Source organism: Cydia strobilella, chromosome 1, assembly GCF_947568885.1.
Source record: "Cydia strobilella chromosome 1, ilCydStro3.1, whole genome shotgun sequence".
NCBI classification, from domain to species: Eukaryota; Metazoa; Arthropoda; class Insecta; order Lepidoptera; family Tortricidae; genus Cydia; species Cydia strobilella.
In genome coordinates, this window is record NC_086041.1 from 32,241,460 (window position 1) to 32,260,586 (window position 19,127).

Here is a 19,127-nt window from a genome sequence, read left to right on the forward strand (position 1 = left end):
CATTTAAACTCAAAATTTAATTGCTTATCGTAAATTAAAAAATATCATACTTCGAACGTAAAATACTCTACATCAAATTATTTTACGGTTTAGACTCACTTGTTTTAGTCACTCGCGCGACATGTTTCGGAGAGCCTAGGTAGACATAGACACGTATCATTTTCTGCACACCTTTTAGAACAACAATGACCCTCTTTCAGAGCATGAGAAATGGAAAAATATTGTAGTATCGCTCGCTGCTTGTTAAAAAAATGGTTTCGTAATTTGTTCCGTAACACGTTACAACTCAAGCTGAGCAAAAGGCTAGATCCAGGAACCGCCACCGACGTCACCTTCTCCCGTTCCTTCTCGTCTGGAGTCTCTGGAGACTGATTTACAGCATATCTTGAATTGTTCTCGATGTCATCTTTCTTAACAGCGCACTCTATGACGCCTTAGCGGCACTATTAGGAAGGTCTTGTTTTAAAAGATATACCTATAGAGTAACCACGAGTTGATCGAATATCGTATAGTTATGTAAATTAAATTGACGACTCTTTCGATCTCGTTAGACGCTTCCTGCCTTCTAGTTAATGGTTGGGGAGCCCAAGAGGGGATTTTTGGAGTGAGTGAATGAAATTTTGTTAGAAACAACTGTCTACACGGTCCGGGTCCGTCCAGACCAAGGCCACGCGGTCCGAGGGGCTTGTCGGCGACGACTTGCTAGACGCAAGGGCTTAACTTTTTATTTTATTTTATGTGATAGCAAACGAGCAGACGAGCCGCCTGATGGGGAGCAGTCATCGTCGTTCGTCGCCCATGGACATAAGCAACATCACAGGAGCCAAACAGTACTTAACTGTTGGGAAGGGGCAATATTTGTTTTTATTTCTGTAGTGTGTAGGTATATACTGTGTATGACCCTTGAAATAGATGTTAGAGGCAACTCAACCAGCAGGTTCGGTGGCATCGTAAACACGTCACCGGCGGGCGCGTGCGCTATGGCGTGGCGACCTGCGCAGACGCGCCGCAGACGTCGCGAAGCGCGCGCACCCCATGCCCGTGCCCTGTTCCCACCGTAGTGAAGTGATAAATGAATCATGACGTGTTCGGTGAGTTCGGTTCATTCGTTTTATATATCTGTTTAATTTAATTTTTTTTTATTGTGGTGAAGTGCTTTTGCGTGTATAAAAGACATAAACGCGTGCGGGTAACTTTCCCGGCTATTACCTATATGTTATTATACCTTTTTATTTGTGATTAATGTAAAATGTCTATTTATTTGTAAAGTTTTTTCATTAATGACAATTTATAACTTGGCTTTCCCGCGTAAACTGGAAGAAAAGTAAATTTAAAAGTGGAAAAATTACTGCCTTGCCTTTATTTATTTCTGCTTGTTAAAAATTAATTTGGAAGAAAAGTATTTTGGCCTTCGGAATACTTAGTAACAATTAGCAGAGAACTCGATCAGTTTACCAAAACCTAACAATACCTACATAAGTAGGTACTTACAGACAAAATTACTTAAGCATTTACCTATACCTATGTATTAGTTTCAAATACAAAACATTGTTTTCAACTTTCGCTTTAATACTATATTTAATTGAAATATAAATTTATACCTAGTATTTATATTAGTAAAAAGCAACAGACTTTAATCTTTATAACGCTTACACGTATGACATCCGGACCAAATTTTTATTTCATTAATTAACATTATAAATTATAAGATAATCAGAAAAAATCCACATAAATTTAATTTGACACAAAACGCTCATCTACCGACCACCGGAAGTTATCTCCGCGACAAATGACGAACAACATCCGGAAGTTAGTACACTTACCATACCTTTAGGTAGGTACCAAAACGGAAAAATGTGGCCACCATTTTCAGTTTAGTTGATAGGTACTAGCGACCCGCCCCGGCTTTGCACGGGTAGTTTAACTAATTTACACAAAACCTTTACAAATTATACATATAAACCTTCCTCTTGAACAACTCTATCTATTTAAAAAAAACCGCATCAAAATCCGTTGCGTAGTTCTAAATCTAAGCAGACATAGGGACAGACGGACAGACAGAGGAAAGCGACTTTATTGTTTTATACTATGTAGTGATAGTGATAGCGCAAAATAAGCAAAATAAAACTATGTGACTAAAACCAAAAGTTGGGGAATCAGTAGGAAAACAATATTAATGTACTGATTTATACATAAATAAATTGATTTATTAGATAACACAATTCCCCTAATTAGGGCGCCACTGGACGGTCGACGCAGTCTTAAGGGGCCCACTGACTATCAGTATATCGGCCTGTCAGTTAGAACAAAAATTTGACAGTTCCGAACAACTGACAGGCCGATATCGTCCGGCGGACTGATAGTCAGTAAACAACCACTTCGCTCCCTTTTATAACAAATACGAGCCTGTGAGCGTTAGGTGAGATATAAACAAACCCCGGTATCAATGTTGCAAATCATTGAAAATCAGGGTTAGCATAAATCTACCGTAGGGAACCCTAACTTCGCCATTGGTGCCCAACTTCGGAAAAATAAAATATTAAAATAATAATTTTACCAAGAAACGGATGTGCATTGAATTCACAATAAACTTAAACTTATTTCAAAGTCGCCCTAATAAAGTCGCTTCGGCAATTTTTGTCTTGCCCCTAATGAAAAACCCGTTCAATCTTACCCCAACGCACCCACCAGTACAGTACAGTCAGTAACATGAGAGGAACATTGAGGCAAATTCGAACGCACATTTATATATGTAAATTATGTCATTTCGTTAAAACTCGCGCGTGCATTTCGCTCTTACTTGTTCGTACAGTTGACGTCAAAAAATGTTAACACCTTCCTCTCTTGTAATGAAGGGGTCATCCATGAATTACATCACATGAATTTCATGATTTATTGACCTCCTCCCCTCCTCTTTGTCACACCTGGTCACATTTGGCAACCCCCTCCCCCCTGGTGCGACGCAATCATGTTGGCAATCATATTGGCAATAAAGACGATCGATATATCATTGCAAACACTATAGTTAGTTCTTTGTACTTACAGGTGAAGTTAAAGTGACGTCACAAAGTTTGTGACCCCCCTCTCCCTTGTCACAACATGTCACATTTTATTGACCCTCTCCCACCCCTCAACGTGTGATGTAAATAATGGATGTAAACGTAACTTTGACGTCGTCGAATGTACATGTATTGGCGCAAGAGAGACACACGGGCGAATTATAGCAAAATGACATCATTTAAATAAACTCTGACCACGCTAACTTTGCACAAACTTGGCAGTAAGAATGCATATTATATATATGCCTCCTTATTTATTTATTTTATGACCATAAGAGTTGACACTTACATAGTCCCAAATGTCATGTTAACCCTGAGTGTTAACCGGCGAAGGTGCAGTGACATTCAATTACATACTACTAAAGGCAACTCAAATGAAAATGGCAACCGACTTTCACTGTCGACCTGATCCGAGCTAATTCTGAAAATCGCTTCTGAAATGGCCATCTTTAATTTGATTAAGTAACGACTTACAAATGTGTGTAAACCTTAATGCACTTTTATACTGATTTAAACTAACACAATTTTCACTCATAATTTAAAACTAACACGGGACTTAATCGCGTACAAACTTACGTTTATTTATGGCCTGACGTTTCGAACGTGACGTTACGTTCGTGGTCACAGGCAGCAGATATTCACGCTATGTTAAGTAGAATATCTTTAAAAACCTCTTCGGGCAAGTATGTTATTACTTGTGAGAAAATTCGTATTTAAAATATATATGGAACGGTATTATCTAATAGCTTAGAAATAAATTAAAAGTGGAAAAATTCACTGTCTTGGGTGGGACTTGAACCCACGACCACTGGATCACTAGTACAGTGCTCTACCATGAGCCACTATAAGCTTATATAGCATTCTATAGCATCTTTCGCAGACATTTCTGCTTGATACAAATTAATTTATTATCAAATAGTTTATTAGCCATGTAGACACTGTTCCCCATTTTAAACAAACTTTGAATAAATACCTATAGTTTGCCTACCTATACTCATGAAGAAATTGTAATTGCTTAGGGGTCATCCATAAATTACGTCACACGAATTTCATGATTTTTTTTACCCCTCCCCCTCTCCTTGTTACACCTGGTCAGCTGGTCACATTTAGCAACACCCACCCCCCTAATGTGAAGTCAATTTGGCAATTTTTTTGCCGAAATCAGCAATTCAACTAGCTAGCTAGCTAGCTAGGTAATGTAGGTATTATGTTAGTAACTAAAAATATTTTTGATATAAGCAATATTAGACATTTTATAACAATAAACCGATTAGGAATCAAATGAAAATAAGTTATCATTGCAATAACTAGTTATTAAACTGTACAGCCAATATATTAAAAGAAACGGTTACAGATGAAGTTAAAGTGACGTCACAAAGTTTGTAACTCCCCGCTCCCCCTAATCACAACATGTCATATTTTTTTGACTCCCTCCCAGACTCTAATCGCGTGACGAAATTAATGGATTACCCCTTAGGTACCAATTAGGTACTTACCTACATTACACGCTACATGTTAAACGACCGGCGATACAGTCGCATTCAGCAATAAGCAATTAAATAATTCAATGTAATTATCAGTGCGTCGCGGTTAAGCAATTTAGCATATTTTGCACCTAATATACCAATTCTATCAACACGATATCGACACCGTCATTAAAAAGCTTTTAGAACAGATTTATCACTTTTATAGCCATTTAATTCACTCCGATAAAGTGAGGTTGTTGAACGGTGTCAAAATATTAGATTGCATGAAACTCGCCGCCGCCGCCGTCGCCGGACTCGCCGGAGTCGCCGGGCACTTGCCAAAGGGGGGATGTCCAAAGATTTCAGATGGCTGGGCTGTTTTCTGTTTCACAAAATATCAGAAGGAACATCTATATAATAATATTTGAAATATAAAAAATACTTTGTCTCTAATTGCCAAAAATATTTAATATTTTTTTATACTTAAACTCAAACTGGAAATGTCAATTGTGAAGTTTTTATTTTTAGGTATATTGGTAACGGTGACTTGAAATTCCGTGGAATGGAAAACTGCTGTTAGGATGCTAACTAGGGGTAGCAGTAGCACCCGTTGACCGGTGCCCGGCGACCGTATAGATAGATGTAATAAGCGCTAAAGTGCCTCTTACTTCAGACAACAGTAGATTCTCATGCCTACCACCTACCACGTGCTCAAGTTACAATACAAATCACGGATTTGTCTGCCTGCTATTCCTGACATTCCTGTAGCTCACCCAGCGCTTAAAGATAAACCGATATATTATGATCTCTAGATTTGCGATTAGTATTTGTAACCAAAGTTTACTCCCACACTGGTTCCCTTGAGACAAACACTCGGCAACCGATGACAATGCAGCAACTGTCCCCTAGTACCTAGTTAGAAAGTTTTAAACTTCACATTTACTAATGTTAGGTAAATTTATAAATCCTTCTAAACTGTGACATGAGTAATAGCGCGTGGGTGGCGGTCATCGGCACAGCACTAAAGAAAGTGTTATTTATTCCTTGTGTTGTGAGCCCACACGTCTAGGACGAGGGAACACCAAACTGAATTGTATTCATTTATGCTTCTCCACTTTCTGTGCGGTTTCGTCCGACGCCAAATTTGGCGTGATGAGCTTTGGCATTATGTCTCTTCAGTTCATTAAGAACTGGTTTGTTTCACCATTAACCTTAATTTGAGGAAAAAAGAAATACCATACGAGCTTTGATTCATTTCAGTAATGGAAAAAATTCTGATTGAAAAGTTTAATAGACTATCTTCCTTGTATTAAATTCAGGGTCGGACTGATCTTTGAAGAAGGCTTTCTATGCTTTGTACCAGTGCATATTACAACATTTCCAGGATAAAGTAAATTTCGGCATACCTTCCATCCAACGTACAGCGAGCTGCATAATTGCATGGACACATTATGAATGAATTCATTGCGATGTTTAATTGCTGTTTTATATCCTGAAATGAATCTAGTTCGTCAATGAAAGAAGCGTCAGAAACATGCAATCTTCGACTGAGTAGACCCGATCCGCTGTCGCATTTCTGTCGTACTCATAAGTGCTATCGGATTTACATAACTACCTAATTCTTAAACTTTTTCGACTTGTGTCTCTAGCCGGTGTTAGGTATCTCCGTTGACAGCGCTGATAGTGGTGACAGGTCGAATATGGTAGGACGGCGCACTTGTGCAGTGACAGATGTGTCGGGCGCATGTCGGACGAGATTAATGGCCTGCATGCGCCCGCGGCGGTGCGGCGGCGACAGCTACAGAAGCTCCGTTCTGTATTTATTTACTGCACTTTTTTATTTGTGTGGCTTTTGAACCTGGCATTTTTATACGGGGTATTGCAGATACATTCCGCTCCATAATTTGGTCCGAAACTGAGGGCCTACTGCAAACATTGATAAATCGAAAATCGTTTTCTGCATCTCTATCGCTTTTGTTTATTTGAGCGATAGAGAGGCAGATAACGTTCACTGATTTTTCAGTGTTGGCGGTAGGCCCTCTGCCAGTTTTATATATCCTGTTCCGTTGTCGCTGTCCTTTTTTCCACCATGGAAGTTCCATGTATCATTACAGATGTTACGAAGAATGGTAATCTAAACGCTGCCAAACTTTTGAATGCTTCTGCTCAGATAGTAGTCGGTATTGGTGCCTTATATTATTTCAGTTTTCGAATTGCCTCTTCGATCTCCGTTCGGAGTAGTTATAGCAGGTTCCAGATCACTGGCTCTGTCATCCCGTTAAGTTAATTGAGACAGCTGAACCGGATGATAAACTTCATTTTTAATATTCCCTGCATCAGCATCATTAATTAGGTTACCTTTATCATCAATTTTCGGACAGGATTGATGGACTTACATATTATTTGCTTTGAGGCCAGTAGATTGGTGCTTTACTGCTTCATGATCTCTCTTTTGCACTGTAATAGGATTATTTGGATAGTCTTTCCCCATAGTTTTAACTTTTATGCCAATGCCCCCAAAATTTTGTCATAGTCCTCTGACCTCGACTTATTACATATGACGACTGCCTTCTTCGTTTCTAAAATAAGACTCATAGCAGCATCTTTGGCCGGAAAGCAGCTTCAGGCAGTTCTATGCGGGCCTTCTGTAGGCTCGCTGGGTTGTGTCAGCGTGGGCGCGAACCGCCCGTGGCGCCACTCGGTCTGCGCGTGCGTTCCCACGCCTCCCCGCACCACGGTTGCCCCGCCCGCCGTATCTTCTCGTGTATCAACCAATATGACGTTTTATAAATAAATGCTCAAAACTTTCACCGCCAAATAAAATACGGGTTTTGCTGAAGTGCGTGAATAATTATTTAACCGTGTAAAAAACCTGTTTAATTCAGACGCTTAGAGACAAACGTCGCCGTCGTGTCGCATTGTCTTCTCTGGCCACTATCGCTTCTCGTCATAGACCGTCATAAATCTTACTCAGCTACTCTTTTCCAAACTCAAAAAAATCTAAATTAATTTTAAATTATTGCGTTGATTTATAACAGTGTTGTTCCAAAGTTATTGACCCAGGCAAAGACCATATTGCATCAAGATAATTTCCTAGGTATACATATATAAATATTAACACAGTAGATTAGCCCATCTTTTTAGGGTTCCGTAGTCAACAAGGAACCCCTCTTACAGTTTCGCCATATAGAAATTCGTGTGACGTAATTAATGGATGGACCCCTACACGTAGTGAGTGTAATTTTTTTTTCGCTTCAACCCTACAGTGTGAGGTATCGTTAGATATTTAGGTCTTTCAAAAGTCTTCAACAATCATTTTTTGACAGAGTGAATATTTTCGGAAATAATCGCTCCGAAAAAAAAAATTGTGTCCCTTCTCCCCCCCTCTAACTTTTGAACCGTATGTCCAAAAATTACGAAAAAACCGTAGAAATAGAGCTTTAGAAAGACATTAAACGAAAAGTATAGCGAACATGATCAGTTTAGCCGTTTTTGAGTTATCGCAAAAAGTCTCCCCTTCATAGTAAAATGACGTAAAGCCACAGTTAAACATTAAAAGTTATTTGGCATTATTTATGTAAATAAAGTAAAATGTTAGATAAAAATTGCTAATTTTACTCATTCAATTGGTATTCAATTTCTCTAAAACAGTTTCATTGGCCGAATGAGTAATGCCGTTGCCTATTGGCAGTTTAAGGACGAAAAAGTAAAAAAATAAAAAACGAGGCGATCCCGCTGATTTTCATACTTTATTTAAGGCCGTTCCATCGGTTTGCCGCTGTCTTTGTCACATTTCGCAAGAAAGAACGGGAAAGAACATACGCGCCAAGTGTCAATTTTGATCGAATTTTGTCGGTTTTTATTTATTTTGAAAACGTTACCTTACAATATCGAAATTCTAAAGCTATGAAATTACTATTTATGTTAAGACTGTTTTTTCTTCTTTTTTTGTTTATAGTATCACATAATAAATTACCGAGTAAAGTAGGATTAAAAGTCCGAGTTAGAGGTTACTTTGGGAATTAATTGTATCGAGCGAAGTGTCATAATTCGTGTATCGGAAGCTATGTTGTTAAAGATAATATAGTCAAGAACTACATATATTTTTTCCACGTCTACGAATATCAACGCCTCTTAGAAAAACATGATCATATAAGGAGATTTTTCGCCTTCTGGCTCAGTGAACCGCCTTAACAAATCATTTTAAAATTACTGCAGTTTCCTAAAATATGTGTTTTTTTTCATAAATATTGCAAATTAATGTTTTTCGCTATGGATTAACTATTATTGAGTATATGAGATATGAGACATGCAGTATCCGATTGAGAGTAAGTTCTAAGGAAAAAATCATGGCCATACGTCTATTACCTTAATTTTAATTACTGACTATGCAGCCTTGTGTTTTTAGTTTCCTCGTATTCGATGTAAAAAGTAGATTGTTTAACTCGGGTGAAAGGCACCAAGCATCATTTCATCCCTTTGTTAACAATCTTCTATACTAATAGCTCCAGTTTAGCCTATTGTGACGGAAGGGTAACTACGGAACCCTACACTTAGCATGGCCCTTAGGGCCCGACATGCTCTTGACCGGTTTTTTAAAAGTTTATTATGTATTATGGTACTTACACTACACTCCATACTCGCAGGTAAACTTTACCAACTCGTAAAACTAATCCCAACGTTGATAGCTAGGTGCTGCATGTAAGTGTTTGCGATTAGCGATTTTTCGTGACATTCTTCGATAATTTCTTTCTTAAATAATTAAGTTTAAAATTCGAATGTTGCTATTGACCGTGCAACCGCGAACCACGAGTCTTTCTTTCAGCTTGTATTGGGCAAAATGCTTTCGTATGGCCGGCAGCCCGGCTTTTCTTCTCTACAGGTCGTATTTCTGAGCCGATTTTCGTGAAATTTTGTGACCAGGTCCGATAGATAGATAGAATACTCTTTATTGGCATACCCACGGCATACCTCAGTAAAAGATACAACTTATGGAAAAAACAATTGAATAAAGAGTTAAAGACAGAGGCAGACAAACAGGCTGCCTTATCGCTAAAGAGCGATAATTAGGTGTAGTCTGTCAAACAACTTTGTCAATAGGAAAAGGCGCGAAATTCAAATATTCTATGGGACGATAATCCTTCGCGCCTACATTTTTTTTAAATTTGCCGCTTTTTCCTACTGACTAAAATGGCTTGACAGACAGACAATTAAGCTATGGGAGTTGTGGAGGTCTACAGCCTCACAGCCACTAAAGCAGCTAGATAGATATCCGCGGTAGCAAAGGCAGTTTATTTTTAGGTAGATGTTTATTATGACTGCAGTAGGTCGCATACAAGCGTAGCGAAGTATTACTTCCAAGTTTCTTGAATTCTAACGGAATCTTTGTTGAGGACAGGTTCAGGGGCCGGCGCCAAAGTGCAACTTTGTCTAGTTAAAATTACATGCAAACAAACATACCTAACATTATGTAAATCTGCTCGTCGCCCTGCATTTAGATTCGAGATGTCGCCTCGACTGCCACATACCTACTGCAGACATCTTATTCTACCTATTTTAATCATTTGGGGGCGTCCATTAATTATTTTACGTGTTCAGGGGAGAGGGTCACGCCGAATCACGCAATTAATGGACGCCCCCTTTGTAAATCAGCCGTCTGACCTTCCAACGTTCCAACCTACGGGGGAAAAAAGTTCGGACATTCATAATTCACGCAGACGAAGTCGCGGGCAAATGCTAGTTTATTATAAGCCCATTGGGGGTTGGGGGTCATCCATTATTATGTCACACGAATGTCTAGGTTTTTTTTACCCCTCTCCGCCTCCTTGTCATTCTTGGTCCCTTCCCCCCCCCCGTGGTGTGTCGTAACATTTTTGGTAATTTTACAAATCAATATTAGTAATTTTATAACACTAAATCGATCCCCTCCCTCGCATCACAACATGTCACATTTTCTTGAACCCCTCCCTCCCCCTAAACGTGTGATGTAATTAATGGATGATCCCTTGTGCCGCGCACACTCTTTATTATTCCTATTGAATATTGAAGACGATCCGACATTGTTGCATGACTTGCATGTCGTAAATCCAGAGAGACCGAGAGCGGACTCGGGCATAATCTAAAATGTTAATGGCGGTTAATATCGCCCGTTCGCCAAATTACGCCTCATAAAAATTATAATATTATCGCAACTTACCTAGAAATACACCCATTAACATGTTTGATCATGTTTGATCCATTTTCAGCCGGTTCGATTATTGAGCATGTGTCCTATAATTAAACGATTTTAGTCCAAAAGAAAAGCTGTTTCAATAAAAATTAAGTCATTGAATTGATCCAACTATTATATAGTTAGGTAGATTAATAGATACTTCATAGTCACAGCAAATTATCTGACAATCTTATTTTTAGAGCCATAAGGCGCCATTCATTTATTAAGTACCTACGTAAGAAGATTTAGGGACGGAGGGGGGGGGTCGACCATGTCTTATTTTTTCTTACAAGGGGGTGGGAGGGATACTTCATAATAGTTCTTACGGAAGATCCATAGATGTGCAAAGTTAAGAGTATACTTTGAAAAACGTTCCTAGGTAATTGTGGTAATTTCTATAAAAACGGACCTTATTGTCGATGGCGCTTACGCCATTATTAACGATGCTCCGATATAAATACAATGCCGCGCTACGCTGTGCGGCGTAAACGCCATCGACAATAAGGTCCCTTTTCATAGAAAATGCCCCAATTTTGTTGGCTTTAAATTCTTACGTACCTAATAAATAACTAACAATAATCGTCTTACGTAATAAATGAATGGCGCCTAAGAGCGTGTGATCATTTCTGAAAAATCTCATTCCCCTGGCCATTACTTATTCGCAAATTCCCAGGAGATCCCGCTTTACTGCATCAATAAATTGCTATGATATTTAGATTAAGGTAATATTTAAAACTTGACAATTTAAAAGTGTTTGTTGCTAGGCCTATTTGAATAAAGAATATATTGACTATTGACAATTAGCATCTCATTTTTGGTGACTGTGTTACTCGTGCCAAGTTCCATCTACAACCAAAACTGCTAAGCGGAATCTCCTGGCGAATATGTATAGCCAGGGGAATGAGATTGTTGAGGAATGACCCATCTACGCGCTACTTACCTGCCTTGGTGATGTAGGTATCCAGATCGATACACTTGGATCTAATCGTAACTAATGAAGCCAAATAATGACAGTCCATCGAGTTTATTTTACAGTTCTCATGACGGCCATGCCATTAGGATTTTTTAAAGACAAAATCGTAACGCAGTGACAGACGATAACCGCTGGAGTACAAAACAGGGGCCCAATTCGACTCAAGGCATTTGTTTCCTTGAGAGGCGACCCGAAAAATTTGGAAGTCGACAAACCAAGCGATGTCGAATGGCAGCCATATGTATGTACTCAGGCGACATATCACCTACTATCACTTTCTCGAATCATATTGTTCAGCAAAATTTTGCTATTTAAGTATAAGAAAATCGAAGTTCACTTTTCTCATATCGGCCCGCAAATAGCACGTAACATAATACCAACCACTAGCCTCGGGTAACTTGCAGCTCTCATACGTGGATTTCACTAGCACGTGGTGACGTGGTCGGTGGTCGTGTGGATTTCATCCGGTCGGTCCGAGTAAAACTGGAGGATTACTACAATAGTTTATGAATTAGAAATGGAAAGTCGCGTCCGGACAAATGTTTGCCGAACGTGCTGATTGCGCGGATATCTGATGATGCTAATTATGCGTGGAGCGTAGATGTCGACGAATACCACCCAAAACGTACAGTAGAACGTACTTTAGGTCTAGGTGCAGTCAGCAAAATTATTAGCTTTGCACCCCTGCATAAAAATATGTATGCAGGTGTGCTAAGTGATAGTTTTGCTGACGGTATGACACACTGGAGCTGATTTAAATGATTTAAAATGTAGCTTTATTATATCACCACTAAATCCACCCCGGGCATTCCGGTAGACAGTTTAAAACCTACATCATCATCTTCCTCGCATAGTCCTAGCATTTTGCCACGGCTCATGGGAGCCTGGGGTCCGCTTGGCAACTAATCCCAAGAATTGGCGTAGGCACTAGTTTTTACGAAAGCGACTGCCATCTGACCTTCCAACCCAGAGGGGAAACTAGGCCTTGTTGGGATTAGTCCGGTTTCCTCACGATGTTTTCCTTCACCGAAAAGCGACTGGTAAATATCAAATGATACCAGTTTAAAACTGAACCTGAAAAAACCTACATGTGTCCAGTTTATTTTATTATCAGAGTAATAGCAACATTTAAATAATACTTAATGTTATGATGGGAAAATATCTAAATGCTCTGATATGTAAGTACCTCCAATCTCCATCGTCTTTCTGGTTCGCCCTTAATCAAGTTTTCACACAGCACATATATTATTCATTCGCAATAAATTCACGTTTGCTATTCTTTACAGTGTGCACACCTATCAAGTTATAATAAATCAAGAAATGGTCTTTCGTGTTCCAAATTACTTTCAAGATATCTATCAAGTAAATGTTAGATGGTATATATGCGGCAGCGTGATGCAGCTGACTGACTGATTCTACTCTTTTTGAGAATGTGTAATATAGGTTTAGGATAACAAATACTTATGAGCATATTTAATGAAATCAAACTTGGAAGAATCGTCGCCAAATCAAAAGTGTAGGTAAGATAAAACCGTATACCGACAAAATACTAAAACATAGAAAGTAAAACGACAAACCGGGACGAAAACACACCATGACAAAGAGAGTGAAAGGGCGAAGAATAGAATAATAGATGTAAAACACCTTAGCGGGATTCCCGTCAGGTGCGCTCCCGCTCGCGATGCTGCGCACGCGCGGCTTTCACTGCGCATCCTGGTTAGCGGCTCCTGCTAGTCCTGAGACAATGATTGACAGACAATAAATTGGCAGTGCAAGATTAGCCAATAAGCAAAATAGTTTTACTTAGTCAAGTATGGAGCTTATATACCTGTGTATGCGTTCTTACTGCCAAATTTATGCAAAGTTAGCGTGGTCAGAATCTAAGCCGTTTCTTAGGACACCACGTCAATGCGTTTGACCCCGAAAGGAAGGGGTCTAGACATTTTATGCTTAGGGCGTCAAAAATAATCAAAATGTTTTAAACTTACTGACGACTTGATATGGATATTGTGTTAGTCATTAGGTATTGTGGAAAGTGACGACATCACCGGGAAATTGTCGAATTTTGCTACTTATCCCAATACTACTTTGAATATCTATACCAACCCATGACTTTCAGCCCTTTAATTCCTATTACAAAGCGACTAAGCAAAGCCACCGAACGATAGGGATAGACACAGAGAGACATGTAAAATGTCAAAATAATAAGTATCTAGGGTACCTAAAACTAAGCTACTTCAGGAAAAGTTTAAGTACCTTAAATATCTACCTACCATAATTAAACCTTTCTTTGGTAATGTGTAATGTGTCTCACGAGATACACGCTTGCACCCTATTTGTGGCAAGCCTGCAACCGAGGCTTAAAAACACCACTTATATAAATGGTTCTGAAATCCGATCGGTAGTAATAGTAACCATAGCCTTGGTAACTATATTGTTCGCAATTAGCCCGCATACTCGTATATGAATCTGAAAGTAGGTACATAATTAAATTAAAACTATTGTTCATACGTCGAATCGATAATGGAACACGAACCGGTCGAATCCAAGTTTTTTGAGGCAGAGAAAGAAATCCATAATAAGGTATCGGGGTCAGGCTGTATGGGAACAGGGGATGGCTGGTTAATGCGTTCTTTGCCGGCGCGGCATTTTAACGAGCCGCGGCCAAAAAACCCGCGGCAACCAACTGCTCTAATTGCACAAAAATCGCGAGGCGGGTATTCTGTACCATTCACAATGGTCCGGAGCGCATCGCCTCTGGCGATCCTGTAGGAGCGATCCTTGATAACGCTTGAAGTTACGGGTAAGTACTGTCAACCGGGGTGAATAGGAACAAAACTTAAAATGTCATTTACCTAACAATTTCTTAAAAAATACTTATATAAATTATATCATATAAAATCTATTATGTATTATTTTAAATCGAATGATGCAATTTGTGCGTATTTTTTATTTCATACAATATTTTTTAAGTGGTCATTACACGAAGTATCGAAAAGTGCCAAAAAAATACTGCACAAATGCGTTTTTGGGGAATAGACTAGACTTGTCTTGACAACTGACGTAAGGTAGGGTTTTAAAGATGTGTGCACTACCCTTTATATTATGACAAATAAAAGTACGGGAGTAGATAAAAGTTTTTAAACTTTTTAACTGTCCCAATATCACTTATTATCGACTTGCAATTTAAATAGCATAGCTACGTAACTTCGGTGGCATTGCAATAATGTAGGTATTATTAAGTTGGCCGGATGGTGGACAGACTGGATAGCTGAACTCGGCAGATCGTCGAGTTTGAGCGCTCATTGAAATCGTGTTGATTAAGATTATTATTCATGTTATTTATCGTATCCACAGAACCACGCCCGTACGATGGTGCTGTTCGGGCTGCTGGCGGCGGCGGCGGCAGAGTTCAGCGCGGCTGACAGCTCCTCGCTCAAGCACATAGCCAACGTGTCATGTGAGTTTACCCAACGATATTCCAGTTCGTTCCATAATAGAAATTATAATTATTTTCTGAGACAATTTATGATAATTATACTAAAATGTCACAATTCATTATCAATTGACACTGTGTACATTTTTATAAAGTAATTTTATTTGAATTTCAGTCGCCTCAGAGGACCCGATGGCAAGTGGATCCGCGTCGATGTTCTCCCCGCGGATGGACTTCGAGCAATGGCGGCCGCTAACGGGGCGCGGCGACCCGCTGCGGAACGACCCCACCTACGACTACGAGCCGCCCGTGCTCGAGCGCGTGCACTACTGGGCCGAAGACACCCGCCTCGAGAGAGAACACTACCCCGAAAGGAAATCAGAAGTACTCATGCTCGGAGTCTCCTCTCGCAAACCCAGTTTGGGGACCCGACAACCCCTTCCTTCCCGACGGCCCCACCGACCCCCGCCGCCCAAATACGAAGACTTCCAATACAAACTCAATGACCACTACCCTATGACTATCCTAGTTCCACCGCCACCTCCGCCTCCGGGCCACAAGGCTCCACTCTTCGTCCTCGATGATAAATTACCTCACCAAACCCCACACCCCAAACCAGAACCACAAACAAAAGAACCCACAACTAACACCCCGGAGCACCTTACGTCACTGTACGCCCTACAGGAATCGAATTTGATCTACCAGTCGTCGTCAACGAATCAAAATTGGGTACTTAACACCAATCAAACAAAATCTAACTACAGTTTGGTGAGCAGCGACTACGCCGGCTGGGGACCAACGACGCCGCTCGACGAGAGCGACGTCAACGACACGCTCAACTTCATCCTCAACGACCACTTCGACTTGTCCAAACAACCGTACGCGTTCTACAAACCAGTGTTGTCGGAAGCGCCCCCTCCGCCCCAGAAGACTCTTAATCCGATATTGCTGTCAATGTTTGTTCCTACGGCTCTTCCGCCCACCGAGACACCCGCCGCACCTGCTGCATCAACCACAAGTGTCACTGATGTTTCAAGCGCTTGGACAGTGTATGAATCCACGACGGAAACCTCAGAATACTATGAAGATACGACAACCGATAAGCAAACTTCATATTTCCAGCCCACTCCTGTCCCCACGCCGGCGCCTGCTCCTAGACCGGCCCCTGAGAAGACCTCTTTATTCGATATGTTAGGCTCCATGATGAGCATGCCGCTGGTCAATGGTCCGGAAAGACCCGAGGACAACCTGTACGCGCACGCGTCCAACAACATCCACGTGTTCAAGGAGACCGAAGACCCGACCAAACTAGAAACCATGCAAACTTTGCAACCGCCGCCAGTTATAAATACAAAAACCACAGAAGGCTCGTCATCACCTGCCAAACAAGCTCAGAATCTGAATCCCTTCATTCCAAGTGGCTTCACTCCGAGACCCCCGCCGACTAACGTTCCATATTTGCACTTGCGACAGACCACACCGGTGACTTTAACTGCCGATGTTTCAGAACGAAAGCCGACAACGGAGGTACCTTCAGTACCGTACTTGATCATACAAGGACATTCAAAAGTCAAAACATACGGATCGAAACCTAAACCAATTCACAATGATGCAATTAGTAATGAAATTCCAAAACAGAATGAAACTAACGAAGTAAAACATTTACACACCAAAGAAAAGGTTAGACATGACAAACCTTCAGCGTATAGAACAAGCCGAACACAGAATTTGCAAGCGTTAGTAGAGAAAGGGTTAGGTTCTATAGAAATGCAGGAAGCTAACGTAGGCATAAAGTATGACGTCAGTGATGGGGGCGATGTTCCCGTGGAAATATACAGGAAGGGGATTGTGGACAGCGACCTCGACATAAATAATTACAAGAAGAAAGGCAAGAAAGAGCCGCGAAGGAAAAGACAGGTAGATTTGGATGATTTGATACCTTTTGACGAAGATACTATAGAAGAATTCGTGTTTGACTTTCTGAAGAGCCGTAAGAATGACACGGGCGTGACGGGGCTGATCGCGCAGGCGGTCACGAGCAACGCGGCCAGCGAGATCGTCGACGACCTCGACGACGACGATGAAAACGATGACGGCGATGATTATGACGACGACGATAGATGAGCTTTGTGAAAAAATGTTTAGGTAAATTATTAAAATGTAGTTATTGTTGTTATCGACTGACCATATTAAGTTATTTCCGTTATTAATAAAGTTAGATAAATAATGCAATCCATTTATTTTATTTCTCAAACCAAACCCTGAAGATTAAGATAAGAATCGTTTTTTTTTTAAGTTGAGTTTCTATTACGTTTATTATATTTTTCAAAAAAACTCCTAGGTACCATCAACCGCAAAGGTGCATGGCGACTTTATCAATTTCGCAGCTCACTGTACGGAGAGTACCTTTTTCTTACAAGGTAGTTTTGTTTAGAAACCCAAGATCGTTTTCTCACAGATCTCAGGTTTCTTGTGTTTATTGCACTCAGACACGTGAGACTGATCCTGAATCCTGAAAATTTCCTGGAAAGAACTACAAAAAGTTAAATTCTGTGAAAACTTGGTTTCAGAGATTTTTTTATCACTTAGGTGCTAATTTGGTTGTACAATGAACCCTAGGAAATGTCCCATCAAAAAGGACTCCCTTAATTGCCTCTCGGTCCTCAGATGGCACAGGAAAGAATGTATGAACTTAAATATATTTTATTTTTATAAAAAAATCTTTTACTTGTTAAGCATCTTCACCCGGTAAAGGGTGGCGAACTCCGGTCGGAGCATAATATATGGCACTGGCATATAATATAAAATTTTGAATCCCCTAGAGGGGAGCTGATGCTATTTAAACTATATGAAGAAGTTGAAGAATATTATGAAGGCACCACGAAAGCAATAACCATTTTAATAGTTTAAATTAGTAGGTATTACTTAAATTGTTTGGCTACGAAAGCTACGATGCCACAGTTAGGTATTAGAGGTAAGATTTATTCGGGTTATTCCGAAAACAGACTCAAATATGAAGGAATTATGGGTTATTTTTGAAATTACCTATCTGACATTCATGAGTGCGTTGGGTAAGATTGATTGCGGGGTAAAGTGAAAAGTCGCACGTAATGCTTCGGCATACGGACGATTTTCTGTCTTAATACCCCTCATGAAAAACCTGTTTAATCTTATCCCAACGCACCTTATTAGGAATTACCTGAATACACCTTACAGAGGTATACGTTGGTATATTATCTACACACGTTTAACTTTTAATCCCGGTGTATGATGAATTCCTTTATCCTCAACTTTGAAGTCGGTTAAAAGTTAAAAGAACAGTAAAAGAAACCACGAACAAACAGATATATACCTGCACGTATGCTACGTGCTTTTAACAGTTTTATAAACTTATACTAAGGAGGAGGAGTATAAGTTATACTCATCTTTTTGCGTCAGGGGCAGTGGGGGGACACTCCTCCTTTCGGGCAAACTCGGCACCATTCGGCTCAGCATTGCTCCGAGCAATTATTAGGGTTGGCACAACTTACTTGAATTTTGACATTTTTAACAACCCTAAAATAAATAGCCGAAAGGGATAGTGCCATATATTAGAAAGGGACAGCATGATTCGTCCCTGAATCGCTGTCAAACTTCGGGTTTGTAGGAAGTGTCCTCTTTCTGTACGGTAGTACTATTACTTATTCTGTGTCGGGGGTTAACAAACTTAGATGTGTGAGACCAGTGAGACAGTCTTAGTGTTAGTTCAGAGATTTCCAAACTCCATAAATAAAACGACACCGCCGGCACCTGTCTCCACCGTGAACGTAAACACATTAATGCGAGCTAAGTAGCCCAATATCTATTGATGGCAATGAGAAAATTATTTTCTTCTTAATTATGTAGGTTCTGACACGGCGTACAAAAACCGAGCACGCAGGGACGTTTTCACAACTTGCCATTGTAACTACAGCAAAGCCAGTTTAGAGAGATCTCCGATTAC

The 19,127-nt window shown here is 40.1% G+C and overlaps 1 protein-coding gene across 1 annotated transcript; it reads left to right on the top strand.

Moving 5' to 3' along the window:
* The first annotated feature begins 917 nt into the window (after positions 1-917).
* LOC134744468 (mucin-2) lies at positions 918-17,377 on the top strand. The gene is made up of 3 exons (XM_063678288.1): positions 918-1,091; positions 15,067-15,169; positions 15,321-17,377. Exons 1-3 carry the CDS (start codon positions 1,080-1,082, stop codon positions 17,267-17,269), a joined length of 2,064 nt encoding a protein of 687 aa, XP_063534358.1. The 5' UTR covers positions 918-1,079; the 3' UTR covers positions 17,270-17,377.
* The last annotated feature ends 1,750 nt before the right edge of the window (positions 17,378-19,127 follow it).

Excerpts from the sequence above, each read along its gene's own strand:
- LOC134744468 (XM_063678288.1), top strand. Across the intron at positions 15,170-15,320 it reads GCACATAGCCAACGTGTCAT|TCGCCTCAGAGGACCCGATG; the intron begins GTGAGTTTACCC and ends TTTGAATTTCAG.